Source organism: Chiloscyllium plagiosum, chromosome 5 (genome assembly GCF_004010195.1).
Source record: "Chiloscyllium plagiosum isolate BGI_BamShark_2017 chromosome 5, ASM401019v2, whole genome shotgun sequence".
Lineage (NCBI taxonomy): Eukaryota > Metazoa > Chordata > Chondrichthyes > Orectolobiformes > Hemiscylliidae > Chiloscyllium > Chiloscyllium plagiosum.
In genome coordinates this window covers 83660567-83681402 of record NC_057714.1, presented here as the reverse complement: position 1 = coordinate 83681402, position 20836 = coordinate 83660567, and the positions used below count along the sequence as shown (strand labels likewise).

Genomic DNA, 20836 nt, shown 5'->3' with positions numbered 1-20836 from the left:
AAGATGCACAGGTTAGGTGGATTGGCCGTGCTAAACTGCCCATGATGTGCAGTCTGGATGTATTAGCCATGGGAAAATGCAGGGATAGAGTGGGGTGGATCTGGGTGGGATGCTCTTTGGAGGGTCAGTGTAGAATTGATGGGCTGAATGGTCTACTCCCAGACTCTAGGAATTCTTTGATTTTGGCCTTTTGAGCCCATTCTGCCCTTCAATATGCTCCTGCTTGAGATCCACTCCTTCTTAACTCTAGTGAACTCTTTTTTTTCCTTTTAAATTACAATTACCAGTAAGAAAATTATAAACTCCAGAGGACATGGAGGTTACAAAAAGGTGTTGATAGTTTAACTGAGTTGTCAAAGCTATGGCAAATGTAGTATAGTATGGGAAAATGTGACATTGTTCATCTTGGCAGGAAGAATTATTATCTGAATTATCATTATCTAATGGTGAGAAATCTGTAGTTCTGAGATGCAGGAGGATGTAGATGTTCTTGGGCACGAATCGCAAAAGATTAGTTTTCAGGGCGGCATGGTGGCTCAGTGGTTAGCACTGCTGCCTCACAGCACCAGGGACCTGGGTTCAATTCCAGTCTCGGGTGACTGACTATGTGGAGTTTGCACATTCTCCCCGTGTCTGCGTGGGTTTCCTCCGGTTTCCTCCCACAATCCAAAGATGTGCAGGTTAGGTGAATTGGCCATACTAAATTGCCCATAGTATTAGATGCATTAGTCTAAGGGAAATGGGTCTGGGTCGGTTGCTCTTCGGAGGGTCGATGTGGACTGGTTGGGCCGAAGGACCTGTTTCCACACTGTAGGGAATCTAATCTCTGTTAGGTACAGAAAGTAACAAAGAAAGCTGATAGAATATTAATATTTATCTGGTCATAGATAAACTGAATTCATAAGTAGGGACGCTGTGTTTCAATTTTGCAAGGCATTGATAAGACTAATCAACTTCTTTAAGGGAGGATGTAAATGAATGGAGAAAGTTCAGATAAGGCTCACTGGGATGATTCTGGTATGGAGGGATTGTCTTATGAGCAAAGGCTACACAGGTGAGTGGTCTACTCATTGGAGTTTAAAGGTGAGAGGAGATCTCATTGAAAAGTATGAGATTCTTATGGGCCTTGATAGGATAATGCTGAGAGGATGATTCCCCTCAATGGAGAGTCTAGGACCAGTGGGTTTAGTCTGAGCCATCAATTTAAGACTGAAACATGGAAGGATTTGTGAGGATTGTGAGCCTTTGAAACTCCTTGCTATAGAGAGTCCTTTTGTATATTTAAGACTGAGATAGATAGATGCTTGATCAATTGGGGAATCAATGGTTATAGAGACCATAAGACCATAAGACATAGGAGCGGAAGTAAGGCCATTCGGCCCATCGAATCCACTCCGCCATTCAATCCTGGCTGATGGGCATTTCAACTCCACTTACCCGCATTCTCCCCATAGCCCTTAATTCCTTGTGACATCAAGAATTTATCAATTTCTGCCTTGAAGACATTTAGCGTCCCAGCCTCCACTGCACTCTGTGACAATGAATTCCAAAAGCCCACCACTCTCTGGCTGAAGAAATGTCTCCGCATTTCTGTTCTGAATTTACCCCCTCTAATTCTAAGGCTGTGTCCACAGGTCCTAGTCTCCTCACCTAACGGAAACAATTTCCTAGCGTCCACCCTCTCCAAGCCATGTATTATCTTGTAAGTTTCTATTAGATCTCCCCTTAATCTTCTAAACTCCAGAAGATACATTAAAGTGGGTGGGGAATGTTAAATCAGCCATGACCCTTCTGAATGGTGGAGCTGGATCGAGGGCTTGAATGGCCTACTCTTGTTCCTATTTCTTATGGTCTTATACCTGGCTGGACTAATACCTGGAATGGGCAGGTTGTCTTAGGGGAAGATTAGATCGGCCAGGCTGTCGCACTGAAGTTTAGAAGAGTAACAGGTGACTTGATTGAAACATTTAAAATCCTAAAGTGTTTTGGAGAGGACAGTTCCTGTTATGTGAGCATCAAGAACTAGGGCTATTATTTGAAAACCAGTGGTCACCCATTTTAAACAAAGATAGTCATAATGTGAAAGGTTTAGAGGGGGCAAATGGATGTCAACATATAAAGATTCAACAGGAGATAGAGTCATAGAGGTGTACAGCATGGAAACAGACTCTTCGGTCCAACCCGTCCATGCCGACGAGATATCCCAAACCAATCTAGTCCCACTTGCCAGCACCCGGCCCATATCCCTCCAAACCCTTCCTATTCATATGCCCATCCAAATGCCTCTTAAATGTTGCAATTGTACCAGCCTCCACCACATCCTCTGGCAGCTCATTCCATACACGTACCACCGTCTGTGTGGAAAAAGTTGCCCCTTAGGTCTCTTTTATATCTTTCCCCTCTCACCCTAAACCTATGCCCTCTAGTTCTGGACTCCCCGACCCCAGGGAAAAGACTTTGTCTATTTATCCTATCCATGCCCCTCATAATTTTGTAAACCTCTATAAGGTCACGCCTCAGTCTCCGACGCTCCAGGGAAAACAGCCCCAGCCTGTTCAGCCTCTCCCTGTAGCTCAAATCCTCCAACTCTGGCAACATCCTTGTAAATCTTTTCTGAACCCTTTCAAATTTCACAACCTCTTTCCGATAGGAAGGATGGTGCAGTGTTGGTTATAATTCTGGGGAACAAAGCTGGCTCAGTGTTCAAGTTGGTACTGCTGGAGCATTTAGTGATAGTGACCAGAACATAGTATGATTTAAGTTTGTTATGGAAAAGGAAAAACATTGTAGTAATGGTAGCAAGGCGAACCAGCTGAATCTCTCAGAATTTGAATTCCCTGATAGGCGCTGTTAATCTGGTACAATCAAGGAGACCTGGCTGTCATAAAAGGATGAATGTCAAGGATATTGAGACCCTGAGCATCTGAATTAGTGAGAGGCATTGCTAATATGAAAGGCTATACATTTGTAAATAAAGGATATTATCTCAGTGGCAATGAAAATAAAGTTTAATCCTGAAGAAACTCACTCACAGTAGTCATTTTGAAGTTGGGGGTAAGTACATTTTTACATCATGTCTCTGTTTAAGAAGCTTGACTCGTTCGACCTTGCTTATCCAGTACTAGGCCCAGTATGTGGAAAGAATGTGTGATTGTTTCTGGGCAATCAACGTTGTGGCAGAAGAAAAATAATGAATAATTCTCCTGACAACCTGTGGAGCTGCAGCTTTTTCTGTCATTAGGAGCCTGACATTTCCTAAGACACTAGTTAATAAAACCTTTCAAGAATTGATTGATATAGTTAAGGAATATTGCAACCCCCAAGTCTCATTTAGTTCTGAGATGCTATCGCTTTTATTCATCAATTCCAGGAAGGTCTAGGGACTATCAGAGAAGCCTAGGTAACTTTGCATGTTGACAGGAAGCAATTCTGTGATTCTGCAAGAACCATCCAGTGCTAGTTGCCTTATGGGCAAAAGTAGAAGCAGAACTCAGAAGACTGGAAAGTGAAGCAATCATCAAACCAATCCAATTCGCAGAATGAGCAGTACCAATCAAACCAATTTTGAAACCCGATGAGTCAGTTCACCTTTTGTGGGGTTTAAAATAAAAAGCAAACCGTTTTTCTCAGCTTGATGATTTGTGTGTAAAACTGGCACAAGGTTTGTCCTTCACAAAGCTTAATATGAGCCGTACTTAATTACAATTACGTTTGGACTAGGATACTCAGAAGTATGCTACAATTAATACCTATAAGGGCTTGTATCAATGTATGACACTGCCATTTGGCATATCATCACTCTGTTCAATTTTCTAGTGTACAATGGAGAACATTGCAAGGTGTACCTCAGATTGCCATTTACCTGGATGATATCCTGATAACAAGGAAAACTAATAAGGACATTTAAAGAACTTAGATACAGTCCTAAGGCATTTTTCCAAGGCAAGCATGCACCTAAGAAGGGAAAAATGTGTGTTCCAGACCACTCAACCTCCCCCCAGCCGTCAAAAAAGTGACTGACTTGAGCTAGAAGGTCAGCAAGACCAGGTTACATCTGTTGGAAAAGAGGGTGATCAAAGGTGCCCTAGCCATCATGTCTGTCCAGGAGCTTTCTGGGTTGGGCAAATTATGATGGAAAGTTCATACACAATCTGGCACCATTGCATCAACCTCAAAAAAACAAGATCAGCCTTGGAATTGGTTTCAGAGACAGACCCAAACTGTCAATGAAGTAAAGAAATAACTATCATCCTTAATGTGTTAGCACAGTATAATTCCAAGAAAGATTTGATATTGATGTGCAATGCCTCCCCTATGTCACTGGGGTGATATTAGCTCATAGCTGGCTCACTGGAGAGGGGCATGCAATAGCGTATACATCCAGGACTTTGGCTAATGCAGAGTGTAAATGTGCCCAAATAGGAAAAAAAGGATTGACTGTCATACTTGGAGTCAAAATGTACCACCAGTACATTTATGGATGAAAATTTGTGGGAATTACCGACCATAAGCCCCTACCTGCTTAAAGAGGATAAGGCAGTGCCGCCTATAGCTTCAGGCCACATTCAGCAGTGAGCTCTAATATTAAGTGCTTAAAATTACAAATTAGAACATTGTCTGGGAAGTCAAGTAGCAAATGCAGATGCATTGTACTGCCTTCCATTAGCAGATATACCACCCATTTCTGGAAATGATACCAGTCACAGCTAACAATATCAGATCGTGGACACAGAAATATCCATTCCTTTCCAAACTGAAAGAATTGGTATTAATGGGGCAAACCAAAGGGCTGGCTCACAGCTAAAATTAAAACCTTTTTGGAAATGGAGAGACCAGCTCTCAGTAGAGGATGGCGTGTTGTTATGGGGAGCAAGAATGAAAAGTCCCAAACAAAGGTTGCCATCAAACACTGGCTGAACTCCACCAGGACCATCCAGAGATGTCCAAAATGAAATATTTGGCAAAGAGTTATGTCTGGTGATGAGGCTTACACTTTGACATAGTCATGTTGGAGGGATAATGCCCAAAATGTCAACAAGGACAAGAATTACCATTAGCAGCTCCTCTACATCTGGAGGAATGGCTGGATAAACTTGCATGTCGATTATGCAAATCTTTCATGGGTTTAATTTTTTTGGTCATTATAGATAGAGTCATAGAGATGTACAGCACGGAAACAGACCCTTCAATCCAACCCGTCCATGCCGACCAGATATCCCAACCCAATCTAGTCCCACCTGCCAGCACCCGGCCCATATCCCTCCAAACCCTTCCTATTCATATACCCATCCAAATGCCTCTTAAATGTTGCAATTGTACAAGCCTCCACCACTTCTTCTGACAGCTCATTCCATACACGTACCACTCTCTGCATGAAAAGGTTGCCCCTTAGGTCTCTTTTATATCTTTCCCCTCTCACCCTAAACCAATGCCCTCTAGTTCTGGACTCCCCATTCCAGGGAAAAGACTTTGACTATTTATCCTATCCATGCCCCTCAGCTTTCGACGCTCCAGGGAAAACAGCCCCAACCTGTTCAGCCTCTCACTATAGCTCAAATCCTCCGAACCCTGGCAACATCCTTGTAAATCTTTTCTGAACCCTTTCAGGTCTCACAACATCTTTCTGAATGAAAGGAGACCAGAATTGCATGCAATATTCCAACAGTGGTAAAAACAATGACTGCAGATGCTGGAAACCAGATTCTGGATCAGTGGTGCTGGAAGAGCACAGCAATTCAGGCAGCATCCGAGGACAGGCAAAATCGACGTTTCAGGCAAAAGCCCTTCATTATTCCTGATGAAGGGCTTTTGCCCGAAACGTCGATTTTGCCTGTCCTCGGATGCTGCCTGAATTGCTGTGCTCTTCCAGCACCACTGATCCATATTCCAACAGTGGCCTAACCAATGTCCTGTACAGCCGCAACATGACCTCCCAACTCCTGTATCTACATGGCCTCAATCAGGTCCCCCCTCAATCTCCTTTTTCCTAATGAAAACAAACCTAACCTACTCAATCCCAATGTCCTGTACAGCCGCAACATGACCTCCCAACTCCTGTATTCAATACTCCTACCAATAAAGGAAAGCATACCAAAAGCCACCTTCACTATCCTATCTACTTGCGACTACACTTTCAAGGAGCTATGAACCTGCAATCCAACATCACTTTGTTCAGCAATACTCCCTAGGACCTTACCATTAAATGTATAAATCCTGCTAAGATTTGCTTTCCCAAAATGCAGCACCTTGCATTTATCTGAATTAAGCTCCATCTGCCACTTCTCAGCTCATTGGCCCATCTGATTAGGATCCCGTAGTAATCTGAGGTAACCTTCTTCGCTGTTCACTACACCTCCAATTTTGGTGTCATCTGCAAACTTACTAACTATACCTCCTTTTGCTTACATCCAAATCATTTATATAAATGATGAAAAGTAGTGGACCCAGCACCGATCCTTGTGGTACTCCACTGGTCACAAGCCACTCTGAAAAACAACTCTCCACCACCACCATCTGTCTTCTACTTTTGAGCTAGTTCTATATCCAAATTGCTAGTTCTCCCTGTATTCCGTGAGATCTAACCTTATGAACCAGTTTCCCATGGGGAACCTTGTCAAACATATTACTGAAGTCCATTTAGATCACATTTAAAGCTCTGCCCTCATCAATCCTCTGTTACTTCTTCAAAAAACTCAATCAAGTTTGTGAGATAAGATTTCCCATGTACAAAGCCATGTTGACTATCTCTAATCAGTCCTTGCCTTTCCAAATAAATGTACATCCTGTCCCTCAGGATTCCCTCCAACAACTTGCCCACCACCAACGTCAGGCTTACTGGTCTTTAGTTCCCTGGCTTGTCTTACCACCTTTCTTAAACAGTGGCACTCAATGTGAATAGACGCACATACACTCCATTCATCAAACACTTGAGCGATGATAGAAAATTGCGCACATCTTTTGTGACACGTGGAGCCCCCAAGGTATTGGTCATAGATAACAGGTCATTGTTTATCAGCAGGTACTTTAGTTACTTCTTAACGTTGGATGAGATTTGACATATTGGGACAGTTAAACACCACCCATAGTCTATTGACCAGGCTATCAAAATCTATTGACCAGGTAAGAGCTATCAAAATTTTGAAGGCTAGATTGAAGAAATAGCAAATAGTCTCACTAGACACCAAGTTGTCATGTTTTCCTGTTTGATTATAGGACCACCCCACTTACAACTACAGGTTTAGCACCAGCAGAATTGCTAATGGGTAGAAGACTCCACACCAGGTTAAGTCTAATCTTCCTGGACCTGTGCGGGACGGTTGGGAAAGGACATCAGGAGCTCTAATGCCGAACCCAAAACTCTGCTAAGTGAGAGAAACTGTTTGATATAAAAGACAAAGTTTGATGCAAGAATCATGAAATGGTCCCACATGGGTAAGAGTCATGACTGATGTACAAACAGAACCAGTGACTTATAAAGTTTGGATAGGTGCAACTGTCCTGAATAAGCATGTGGGTCATTTGAAAGCTGCAAACTCACAGACTCTGGGAAGCAAAACTTGCCCTGCCCCTCAGAGCCTTCAGAAATATTCAGGAACTCATTGATTCACCCTCTCCATCAAACATTGTTGAGTCTTCTGAATCAAAGATGGACATGATGGCAGTAGCTGCCTTGCCCTTCTGCCTCAGGGAGAAGAACATTCACCAAGGCGCTCCAAGCACAAGAGACAAGCTCTCATTAATTACATGCCTCCTGTGTCAGATTCCAAGTTGGAGGAACCTGACCCAGTGTTTAAAATATCTCAGGAGGCTCTCAAAGGAATTGGACTACCTTGTGTCCGTGGACTGAGGCTGACTCATCTAGTGATTGTAATGAGGTCAGCCAGCTGAACCTCATGGAATATGAGTTCCCTGATGGGGGCTGTTAATCTGGTCCAATCAGGGATACTTGGTTGACATAACATGCCGACGCAGTGAGAAGCAGTGCTATTTTCAAAGGCTATGCATTTTTAAATAAAGAGTCATTGGTGATTGAATGCCATCTCTGAAGAGTTATTTCAAAGATGGTCTGCAAAAAATAGTTTTAGACTGGGGAGATTCTGGATTAGTGGTGCTGGAAGAGCCCAGCAGTTCAGGCAGCAACCAAGGAGCTTCGAAATCGACGTTTCAGGCAAAAGCCCTTCGATTGGGGAGAGTAGATTGGCCAGATCCTACCTTATTTTAGTACACTGTAGACTGGGAACTGCTACTTGTGGGAAAATCCACACAGAACAGTGGGGGTTTTCAAAAGGGAATGGGGAGACTACAGGCCGAACATGTTCCCTTTAGGGTGAAAAGTATGAGCATCAAACCAGAGAAACATGAATATGTAGCAATATTCTGGACAAGATAGGTAGGCTTTTAGCAAGTGCAAAGGGAATAAATCAACAAAGACCGGAATGGAGTATAGAAAATGCAGGGGAAGCTTAAGAAAACAATTAGGAGAGCAAAGAGGAGGCAAAAGAATCAATAGTTAAATTAGGGAAAAGCCCAACATTCTACAAGTATGTTAAGGGGAAGAGGATAACCAGAGAAAGTGCCAGGCCCATTAGGGATCATGGGGACAACCTGTGTGTAGAATTGCAGAATATTGACAGGGTGTTAAATAAATACTTCACCCCTGTCTTCACTTGGGAGGAGGATAAGGTACAGCATTCAGGAAGAGAGACTGTGAGGTTCTTGAGCAGGTTGACATAGGAAGTGAAGAGGTATTGGAGGTTTTGATGGGCTTAAAAATGGACAAATCGTTATGTCCAGATGAGTTGTTTTGAGAGGAGAAGGAGGAAAATTACAGAGATTCTGACCCAAATTTTTAATTCCTGTCTAGCCATAGTAGAGGTGCCAGAGGATTGGAAGATAGCTAATGTGGTTCTACTTTTCAAGAAAGGTGGTAGAGATAAACCAAGGAATTACAGACTAGTGAATCTCACATCAGTGGTAGGGAAATTATTAGAGAAAATTCTTAAGGAAAGAATTCATCTCCACTTGAAGAGGCAAAGTTTTATCAGGGATTGTCTGCATGGCTTTTTGGGAGGGAATCATGCCTAACAAATTTGACTACTTTTTCTGAGGATGGTGATAAGGTATATAGATGAGAGTGGTGCAGTTGATGTATCTTTTATGGATTTTCTGCAAAGCTTTTGACAAGATCCTACATGGGAGACTAATAAAGAAGGTAAAAGCATATGAATTCTGAGAACTTGGCAGGATGGATCCAAAACTGGCTTAGTGGTAGGAAACAGAAGATGGTTGTATGAGGTTTGTTTGTGACTGGTTAGAGACCGATTTCCACAATTTGATTTCCAGAAACGTACCATAGAGATCATTACTTATTGTTCATAACACATATACATGATGTAAAAGAAAATGTAGGGGTGTGATAAGTAAATTTGTGGATGATATGAAGATTGGCCTGATGGTTAACAGTAAGGAAGAAAGGAACAGGGTTGGTTCGATGGCAGATAGGCAGATCAGTGGCAGATGGAATTTAACCCTGATAAATGTGTGAGGTGATGCACTTAGGAAGAAGGTTCAAGACAAGTGAGCATTCAATGAAAGGCAGGACACCAGGAAGCTCAGAGGAACAGAGGGGTTCTTGGGTGGTTGTCCACAGACCCCTGCAGGCAGCAGGACAGGTTAATAATGTAGTTAAAAAGGAACAAAGGATGCTTACCTTTATTAATAACGCATAGATTGTAAGATGTCATATTGGAGCTGTTCCGAATTTTGGTTAGACCACAGTTGGAATACTGTCACCATACTATACGAAGGATGTGGTTGAACTGGAGAGGTTGCAGAAGAGATCCACTGGGATGTTGCCTGGGATGGAGAATTTCAGCCATGAGGAGAGGCTGGATAAGCTCATATTGTTATTTGATTTATTATGTACCCAAGTACAGTGAAAAATTTTGTTTTGTGTGTAGTATAGACAGATCATACTATACAAAGTGCGCAAGGGTAATAGAACAAAGCAAGGAACACAATGTAATGGCTGCAGAGAAGATGTACAAAGAGCAAAATCAACATAAAATTTGAGATGTCCATTCAGAAGTGTAATAACAGCAGGGAAGAAGCTGTTTATGAATCTGTTGGTACATGTGTTTAAGCTTTTATATCTTCTGCCTGACAGAAGAGTTTAGAAAAGATTATAACCGAGGTGGGAGGGGTGTTTGGTTGGAACGTTGACTTGCGTGATAGATTGGGCTGTGTTCACAACTCGCTGTAGTTTCTTGTGGTCCTGAGTAGAACAGTTGCCATACCAAGGCATGATGCATACAAATAGAATGTTTACTATGGTGCATCTATAAATATTGGTAAAAGTCTTTGCAGACATGCCGAATTTCCTTCGCCTCCTGAGGAAGTAGAGGCATTGTTGTGCTTTCTTGACCATCACATTAATGGTGGACAATTAGTGGGTGGACCAGGATGGATTGTTAGTAGTCATCACTGTTAGGAATTTGAAGCTGTCAACTATGTCTACCTCAGCACCATTGATGTAGATCAGGTTACGTCTTTCTTCCTGAAATCAATGACCACTTCTTCTGTTTTGCTGACATTGAGGGAGAGATTGTTATCTTTACACCATGCCATAATGCACTGTATCCCTTTCCTATATTCTTTCTCGTCATTTTTTAAGATCTGGCCTATAATGGTGATGTCGTCAGCGAACTTGTAGATGGAGTTAGGAAGTAATTTGAGCACAAAGCCATGAGTGTACAGGGAGTATAGTAAGGACCTAAATATGCGGGGCACTGGTGTTGAGAATTGCCACAGAGGAGGTGCTGTTTCCTATTCTCACAGATTGCAGTCTGTGGGTGAGGAAGTCAAAGATGTGGGGTGGCACGGTGGCTCAGTGGTTAGCACTGCTGCCTCATAGCAGCAGGGTCCCAGGTTCAATTCCAGCCTGAGGTGACTGTGTGGAGTTTGCACATTCTCCACGTGTCTGCGTGGGTTTCCTCCGGGTGCTTTGGTTTCCTCCCACAGTCCAAAGATATGCAGGTCAGGTGAATTGGCCATGCTAAATTGCCCATAGTGTTAGGTGTATTAGTCAGAGGGAAATGGGTCTGGGTGGGTTACTCTTCGGAGGGTTGGTGTGGACTGGTTGGGCCAAAGGGACTGTTTCCACACTGTAGGGAATCTAATCTATCTTCAGAGCAGAAAAAATTGAAGGAGGAATGTAACAGAGGTGTATAAGTATGAGTTGGAGGTGCTGGTGTTGAACTGCAGTGGACAAAGTTAAAAATCACGCAACGCAAGGTTATAGTCCGGTAGGTTTACTTGGAAGCACTAGCTTTTGAAATGCTGCTTCTTCATCAGGTGATTGTGCAGCAGAATCATAAGACACAGAATCTACAGCAACAGGATTGCAGTGTCATGGAATGTAATATTAAAAAAATTTAGCTTAAGTCTTTCATCTTTTAGAATGATCATGTTAGTTTCGGTTCCTTCATATGTAAATCCCAGAACTTTTTAAAAATTACATTCTCAAGATAGCTTTAATAATAGGTGCCATCTCAGCTCAGGTAATGCACTGAAGGTGTGAGGTTAAAGCCTATTTGTGTCCCAATGTTAGGTCAAACTGATCTTATTTCTAAACTGGGAATTACAGAATCTCTCATACGCTCACACATTCAGCGCCCCTCTCGCACACACCCTCTCACAGATGTATACCCTATTACATACGCATTCATACACTCTCGCAGACACTCACAACCACATGCACACACTCACTTGGTCTTCCCTGCATGCACACACATATAAGTTTGTGGGATGAATTTGTACTTGCAGAATTACATTTTATTTTGTACAAAAACTGCATAAATCCATGTAAAATTCTGTAAATCCCAGTTTAGAAATAAGATCAGTTTGACCTAACATTGGGACACAGACAGACATTAACCTCACACCTTCAATGCACTACCTGAGCTGAGATGGCACCTATTGTTAAAGCTATCTTGCGAATGTAACTTTAACAAAAGTTCTGGGGTTTACATATGAAGAAACCAAAACTAACATGATCATTCTAAAAGATTAAAGACTTAAGCCTAAATTTATTTAATCTTACATTCCATGACACTGCAATCCTGTTGCTATAAATTTTGTGTCTTATGATTCTGCTGCACAACCACCTCATGAAGAAGCAGCGCTTCAAAAGCTAGTGCTTCCAAGTAAACCTATTGGACTATAACCTGGTGTTATGTGATTTATAAGATTATGAGGGGCATGAGAGGGTGAATTGAAAGCAGTTGTTCCCTTTAGTCAAAACATAAATAACAAACTGAAAGAGAGTAGGTTTAGAGGAAACTTTATTTCATGTAGAGGATAATGGAGGTCTGGAATGCACTGCTTGGGAGGGCAACTTTTAAAAAGCACTTGAGCGAATACTTAAATTGGCATAACAAGACTATGGGCTTAGTGTGGGAAAGTGGGATGAGTGTAGGGAGTTACACTTGATGGGCCGAAGCATCATATAGTACTGAAGAGGTCCTATGATCCCATAAAGGCTGTTCAACACCACCTTGTGAAGGGCACTTAGAGATGAGCAACATATGTAGGCCATGCCATGATGTTCATATCCCATGGAAGAATTAAATAAATTCTGCTGCTACAACCTTTTCTTCATAACTCCGATAGTACCGCAATGATTTTTGCAATGGAATTCCTACACTTGGGTTTTGCTATCAATTCTTTTACCTCACCCCCTTAAGCTTGGGAAAGATTGTCTTTGAATTTGCTTTTTATTTTGTAGCCTTTGCAATGCTCAACAATTTTGTCTTTTATTCTGTCTCATACTTTTCAAGTACAGTCCTTTTTAAGTTTCATCTGCATTGTAATTTTCAATTTTCTTTCTTCTCTCCAATTAGGCTAACTCTCTGTGTGTATCATTGCTGCACCTGGAGCTTTAAGCAATTATACTTATTACTTACTCATGACGCTTTCTGTAGCATTCATGCTGCATTTCTAGTGAACCTTGAATTTGCTCCTAGGCATTTGAGAGAATGACTGTGCTGAAATATTTAAGCTTGTGTTTAACTTCAGAACACAAGAGTGTTTATTATGAACAATAAGACTAGTCAGTCCTGGAATGAGCCTTAGTTTCTCTTTGGAATATAGGAACATGAATAGGCCATTTATCTGTGAGAGTCTGATCAACAAACATTGAATAAGACCATAGCTGGTTTAATATCATAAACTCACCAAACCAAAATCCTGCAGTGATTGAAATGTGAAATAAAAGCAGAAAATACAGGAAATATTCAATTGGTCAGGTTGCATCCATGCAGAGAAACACAGCAATAGAGTTATTAGGTGGAATCTTCTAGGCTGGGAAATGGAGGAGACAACAGAAGGATTGTTGAGGACTCAGAAAAATGGGACCAAGTACAGAGGACCTATGATGAGTACTTCAATATGAGACAGAACATTGTGGGGCACTTCTGAGTTCAACAAACACGCCTACGATCCAGAAAAGAGTACAGACATATTCATCAATGACCTAAATCAATTTGCACACAATTTGTAATGTATTTCTTTGAGCAAAGAGTTCATCTGAGACCAAATTATCTTGAGGGTATGCTTCAAAGTCCTATCAGATCTTGAGAGGGCCTTGCACTGTTAAAATCAGTGCGGCCAGCTTACACCAGGGGAGATGCAAAAATAGAACATAACCTAGTTAAAGGGAAATAAGATTCTTCAGCTGGTCAGTTTATAGAGTTGGTGCAATACGTTGACCATAGGGTCTTACATATATCCACTAACAGCTGTGCTCTTCCAGCACCACTAATCCAGAATCTGGTTTCCAGCATCTGCAGTCATTGTTTTTACCTTGTTTATACCCACTAACACACAGGCTCAAGCAGATGAGAATGCCACTGGTACCATTACCCCTTGTTCCAGATGTGACAGCAAAGGGCCCCATACTTTAAAGTATATCTCACCATGAAGAATTGCATGCATGCAGGAGAAGGGACCACCAGGACCATATAGATATGCTTGCATGAAGGAAGTCAAAGTCTTCCAGTTATTTAAAGATTCCTTCCTGGGAGGCATAGCCCAGGTCACAGAGGAATAATGGAGAACAGAGCTTTTCACCAATGAACAAGAGACAAGATTTAAGCTAGATATGGGGGCAGCCATCACCATTCTGACAGGCACAGTACAATGGTTCAGACCATCAGCCCATGATGGTCTAGTGGTTAGGAGTCGGTACTCTAACTACTGTGACGTGGGTTCGATTCGCAGTCAGGGAATCAGGCTTTATTACCAGATGGCATGGTAGGTCAGTGGTTAGCACTGCTGCCTCACAGCACCAGGGACCTGGGTTCAATTCCAACTTTGGGCGACTATCCGTGTAGAGTTTGCACACTCTCCCTGTGTCTGTGTGGCTTTCCTCCGGGTGCTTCACATTCCTCCCACGGTCAAAAGATATGTGGGTTAGATGGATTGGCCATGCTAAATTGTCTGTAGTGTCACAAGGATGTGCAGGCTAGGTGTATTAGCCATGGGTACGCAGTGTTATCTGAATTAGGTAGGGGAGTGAGTCTGCATGGATGCTCTTTGAAAGGGGAGTGTTGATTTGATGGGCCAAATGGCCTGCATCTACACTGCAGGGATTCTATGAAAACCCCTCTGGCACACTACAGGATGTCTCCACAGCCCTGAGGCCACTTCATTGAATGTCTTGGAACACTTGATCGTGGGATTCTGAGACAAGGAATAGGAAATTTTACAAACGTACCACGTCCTTCCAAATCAACATTACTCTTCATTAAGCAGCAAAAAATGCAATGCCTTTCAGCTTGTTTACCCACCAGAAGATATAGTATCAGCTTTAGACTATTTTGGGACAATCTTAATTGGTAACATTTTATACCAGCAGTTGTTGGTAGAGAACCTAAATCTTTAGGGATCAGGAAGATGAGCACAGAGAGTAATGAACTGCAAACCACAGCAACCAGCCACAGCAGGAGAATCTGGATCTTGCACATTTCTTTGAGGAGACAGTGGAAGATATTATCACCAAGATGCCATGGAAGATAGTGACCAGCCCTTTGACATCACACAGCCCTTTAAGGAGAGGTGGAGGAGGGGGAGAACCACCAAGACACTACAAATGTAGTATAACCCAGTACAATAACATGGCCTTCCAGAAAGCCCAGCAATATCAAAATATGTAATATGATTATTCAAGAAACGATCCAATTGCAGCCACTAAAGAATCAACAGGATTGGCATGCAATTTCACTCCAGATATTGGCTTGAGTATGGTGGTTCAAAGGATACCAGAACCCAGGGAAAATGAGGAACAAATTGGGGTGACATTGATGCAGAGCTGCTTATAGTCATATCAAGTATGAAACACACCATGTGACAAATAAGGCTACAGAAGCTTGATAAGCAATGCAAACCCAACTTATTCGGTCTAAAGTTCTGACCCAACCTCTTTCAACACTGTAGAGGTTCTACAATTCTAACTCAGTCAATCATGTTTCTTCTGAGCCACTGCTGAAGATGGCCTTTGGAATTGGCCAATCAGTATATTTTCTAGTTAAAAACATTAAATTGCTGGAAAAGCTCAGCAGGTCTGGTAGCATCTGTGGAGAGAAATCAGAATTAATGTTTCAGGTCCAGTGACCCTTTCTCAGAACTGATGGCAGCTAGGAAAATGTTATTTTTTATGCAGAAGACAGGGTGAGTTGTGGGGTAAGAGTAATAATAGGTGGGGATAGAGGCCAAAGAGAGAGAAGAAGAGTTGGGCAGACAAAGAAATTAATTATGATCAGGCTAGGAGTGTGAATAGCTGTCAGTGGAGACTGTTAGTGGCTTACAATGGGTTGTGTGTCATAGCAGACCATGTGATAACAAGGCCTAGTGTACGGGGCTTGGGGTAAGGACATGGGAGAACTCAAATCTGAAAATTGTTGTCAAAGCACAAAGGATGAAACTTGAGTAGGAATCCACGTGGGGTGAGTTTGATCCGGAGGCAGTCACTGGGGAGTGTGGTGTGGCTGTGGAAACAAGTTTTGGCAAATACTTTGTCAAGTCACTGTCTCCGGCTCAGACTTGCCCCATGTAGCTTCAACTTAAGTTTAATTCTTAGCGATTTGACAACAATTTTTGGGCTTCAGCCCTCTCATGTACTTACCTCAAACCCCACAAACAAGGCCTTGTTATCACATGGCATGCCATACTCACAACCGATTTTTAATCACCAACAGTTCCCATTAACAGTTATTCACCCTCCTAGCTTGATTGTTATCCACTCCTTTGTCTGTCCAATTGTTCTCCTCTGTTTTTGGACTCAGGTGGAGACAATCATTTACTCCTTACCCTCACCCCCTCGACCTATCTTCTGAAAAATAAACATTTTCTTAGCTGACATCAGTTCTGAGAAAGATTCATTGATCCTGATACATCAACTCTGATTTCTCCCCACAGATGCTGCCAGACCTGTTGAACCTTTCCAGCAATTCCTGTTTTTGTTTCTGATTTCCAGCATTTACTGTTATTTTGTTTTTATACAGAATAAGTTGTGTGTTGTTATTTTTAATACTACTTCGAAGTGCTGTTCAACATGGAGTCAAACTGATTCATCAGCTGAGAAGGCTTTAGGTGTTAATCAACAGAGGCCTTCCTTGACCAATTTTGAGAATTTATTGGGTCTGAAGTCAAATGTTGAGAACCCACAGGGTAATTTCTCCCCAACTATACATCTCTGTGCAAGCATATTCAGTCAGATAGGAACTATACAGGAATATGATGGAGGAATTTGGTTCTTTGGCTATTAACTATTACTTGATGAGAGTCACCTTGTCAAGTTGTTCTCTCGCAAGTTTCAAAATGTTAGGGAATCACGTGGGATAATTTAGACTCCGTAAGATAGCAGGTGTCCTCCCCTAAGTGTGTTACTGAACCAAATGAATTTTTAATGACAATCTGGTCATTTCATGATCATAATGACTGAAGACTTTTATTTTAAATTTATGAACTAATTTAATAAAGTCTATGTAATTAAGTAATGAATTAATTAAATTTAAGTACATTTAGCAGTTCTGGTGTATGTTTAGGACCTTGGGTAACCAGTCCAGGAACTTTGCTACAATACTGCAATCACATATTAACTGATGGTACGCTTGCTCGTGGTTGTGCTGTATCTGCTGTGTGTTTGTAATTTTTCGCTGTTAATTTGTTTGTTTCAAGTCATTGCCATCGTATTCTCTATTGCCATGGCTTCAAGATTACTAAAATAGTACTTACTGTTTGATAACTTCTTTGATTCTTTGTTTGTTTTCCAATAATGTTCCAAATAATATTAAAATCTGAAGAAGCAGTAATATTAAAATACGTTTCTTTCTATTTTTATATACCTTTTCAAGGGTTTTAGTTGTTAACTGTTGCTTTATTCAAAGTATGTTATTTGCAATTTACTCAAACAATTTCCTTTCTTTTAAAGCATAAAAGATGAGAAAGCTCAATTGAAAGTCCAGGATACTAAGAAGATTAAAAAAGAAAAAGAAAATGTTGAGATGGTTGCAGCCAGGAAATACAAGTGCAAAGCAGCTCAAGAGAAAGCTCACTTGATACAGAGAGTGTGAGTATAACACCTTAACACATAAAAGCAGAATTAGGCCATTCTGCTCTTTGAGCCTTCTGTGCCATTTCATCATGTCTGATAGGTTTCTCGAATGAATTCACCTGTCTTAGTCCCGTAACCCTTAATCACCTTACTAATCAAGAACCTATCTATCTCTGTCCTAAACGTACCCAATACTTGGCTTCCACAGCTTTCTGCAGCAATGACTTACAAAAACAAAAACAGAAACTGTTGGAAAATCTCAGCAATTCTGGCAGCATCTGTGGAGAGAAATCAGAGTTAATGTTTGGGTCCAATGGCCCTTCTTCAGAACTGTCTTCCCTCACTTTAAGCTCCTTAATCAAGTCTGCCTCACTACCAAATCCAGCATTGCCTGTTCCCTAGTTGGCTCTACAATAAACTGCTCCAAAAAAGCAAAAAAGACCTTTCCATGAATTCCTTTTCTTAGGATATTCTACCAACCTGATTTTCCCAATCCACCTGCATGTTGAAGTCATCACGATTATTGTCATAGTGCCTTTCTTACATATCTTCTGATGTATTTTCAATCCCACATCCTGACTATTGCTTGGAAGCCTGTACTTAACTTTCACCAGGGTCTTTTCTTTCTTGCAGTTCCCTGACTCTACTCACATGGCTTCTACATCTACTGAACTTATTGCTTCATGCTATCAATTTAATTCAGTTTGTTACTGAACTCTACCCCTATGCCCATAGAATGTATATCCTTGGAAATTTTGATCCCAGCCCAGATACCCTTACTGCCAATTCTCTGATACCCATAACATCATATCCAATTTCAATCTGCACTGAGCTCAAAGGATTCTGAGTAATCCGTGATAAAGGACGAGAAAAAACTGTGGCTGTAAGAGCTGCTCCTTTTTTTGAGGTATTTTAGGTGTTGGACGTGATCTCCCAGAATTCCAGGAGCAGCAGTTACTGTTTTATATGCTATTGCGTTGTTTCGGGCCTTTGGAGTAAAAAAAGGTCGAAACAACGGCACTTTTAGAAGGAAAAAAGGAAAACAAAGAAAGCAAGCGCATGGTCAGGAGGGAGAGAGAGAAAGAAACCTACTAACTGACACAGTGGTGTATCTGCACAGTTACTGCCTTTGCTGTTTGACATCGGAGTATGTCCAGGAAAAATTAACAAACAGTGAAATTCACAGCTGACCTTGGAGGAACCAGCACAGGAACAGATAAGTGCATGGTTTTTAACATGTAACCTTGCTGTAAATCTGCAGTACTGAATAGAGTGGGTTCTTTCTCGATTATATGTTTTATCAAAATCTGTTTCTTGATCAAATTTTAAATGATATAAATCAGAAGTACAAAGTTAGCTTGGAGCACTTTTTTAGGGCAAAAAGACAGTGCTATTTTCTGGGTCTGTAGATTGTGAAGGAGCAAAGATGGCTTTCAATAGAATGATACGCTCTTCCTGTCGGATATGGGAGGTTAGCAAGAGTTTCCATGTTACTGATGATTACGTCGGCAGGAAGTGTCTTTATTGCGAATCCTATCGGATTGCACGGATCAGTTGGAGCGACGGAGGCAATGAGGAACTTTTCAAGAGCTGGAGATATGATGGATGGCAGTTATAGGAAGGGAGAAAAGCAGCAGATAAAGGTAAGTAGATGGGTTAACTCCAGGAAAGGTAGGAAGGATAGGCAGGTAGTGCAAAGTCTTCTATGGCTATCCCCATTTCAAACAAGTATGCTGTTTTGGAAAAAGTATGGGGTGATGGCCTTTCAGGGGAATATAGCATGAACAGCCAAGTTTCTGGTATCGTGACAGGGTCTAATGCAACGAGGGGTACCTCGGGTACTAAGCAATCGATTGTGATAGGGGACTCTCAGAGGCACAAACAGACCTTTCTGTAGCCAGCAGAGAAAAAAAGCAGAATGGTGTATTGCCTCTCTGGTGCCAGGATTAAGGATGTCTCAGAGGGTGCAGAATGGTCTCAAAGGGAGAGGGACCAGCAGGAGGTCATTATCCATGTTGGAAATAATGACATAGGAAGGGAAAAGAATGAGATTCTGAAGGGAGAATATAAAAAGTTAAGCAGGAATTTAAAAAGGAGGTCCTCGAAGTAAGTAATGTCTAGATTATTCCCGGTGCTATGAGCTAGTGAGGGTAGGAATAGGAGGATAGAGCAGATGAATGTATGGCTGAGGAGCTGGTGCGAGGAGAAGGGTTCACATTTTTGGATCATTGGAATCATTCTGGGGTAGAAATTACCTGTACAAGAAGGATGGATTGCACCTGAATTGGAAGGGGAATAATATACTAGCAAGGAGATTTGCTGGAGCTGCTCAGGAGGAGTTAAACTAGTAAGGCGGGGTAGGAGCTGGGGAGTGGGGAAGGGGGGCAGGATCCAGGGAAATAGTGAGGAAAGAGATCAATCCAACACTGGTACAGTTGGAAAAAGGAGTGAGTCAAACAGTCAGGGCAGAAAGAAACGTAGCAGAGAACAAGCTAGGACCGATAAATTGAACTGCATTTACTTCAATGCAAGAGGCCTAACATGGAAGGCAGATGAACTCAGGGCATGGTTAGAAACATGGACTTGGGATATCATAGCAATTACGGAAACATGGCTCAGGGATGGACAGGACAAGCAGTTTAATGTTCGAGGATACAAATGCCATAGGAAGGATAGAAAGGGGACAAGATAGGAGGGGGATGGCGTTTTTGATAAGGGATAGCATTACAGCTGATCTTCAGGGGGATATTTCTGGAAATACATCCAAGGAAGTAATTTGGGTGGAACTGAGAAATAAGAAAGGGATGATCACCTTATTGGGATTGTGTTATAGACCCCCTAATAGTCAGTGGGAAATTGAGAAACAAATATGTAAGGAGATTTCAATTATCTATAAGAAAGACGGGGTGGTTATAGTAGGGAATTTTAACTTTCCAAACATAGACTAGGACTGCCATAGTGTTAAGAGTCTAGATGGAGAGGAATTTATTAAATGTGTACAAGAACATTCTCTGATTCAGTATGTGGATGTACCTACTACAGAAGGTACAAATCCTGACTTAGGCTTGAGAAATAAGTCAGGGCAGGTGACTGAGGTGTCAGTGGGGGGGGGGGGGGGCACTTTGGGGCCAGCAACCATAATTCTGTTAGTTTTAAAGTAGTGATGAAAAAGATGACCGGATCTAAAAGTTAAAGTTCTAAATTGAAGGAAGGCTAATTTTGATG

At 41.7% G+C, this 20836-nt stretch overlaps 1 protein-coding gene across 8 annotated transcripts in view; it reads left to right on the top strand.

The window, feature by feature from the left end:
• odad2 (outer dynein arm docking complex subunit 2) overlaps positions 1–20836 on the top strand; it is a 380688-nt gene that overhangs the window by 122828 nt on the left and 237024 nt on the right. For all 8 annotated transcript variants that reach the window (XM_043690495.1, XM_043690491.1, XM_043690492.1 and 5 more), the window contains one exon: positions 17489–17626. In XM_043690495.1, coding sequence (XP_043546430.1) covers positions 17489–17626 — 138 coding nt within the window. The remainder of the gene's footprint in view (positions 1–17488; positions 17627–20836) is intronic.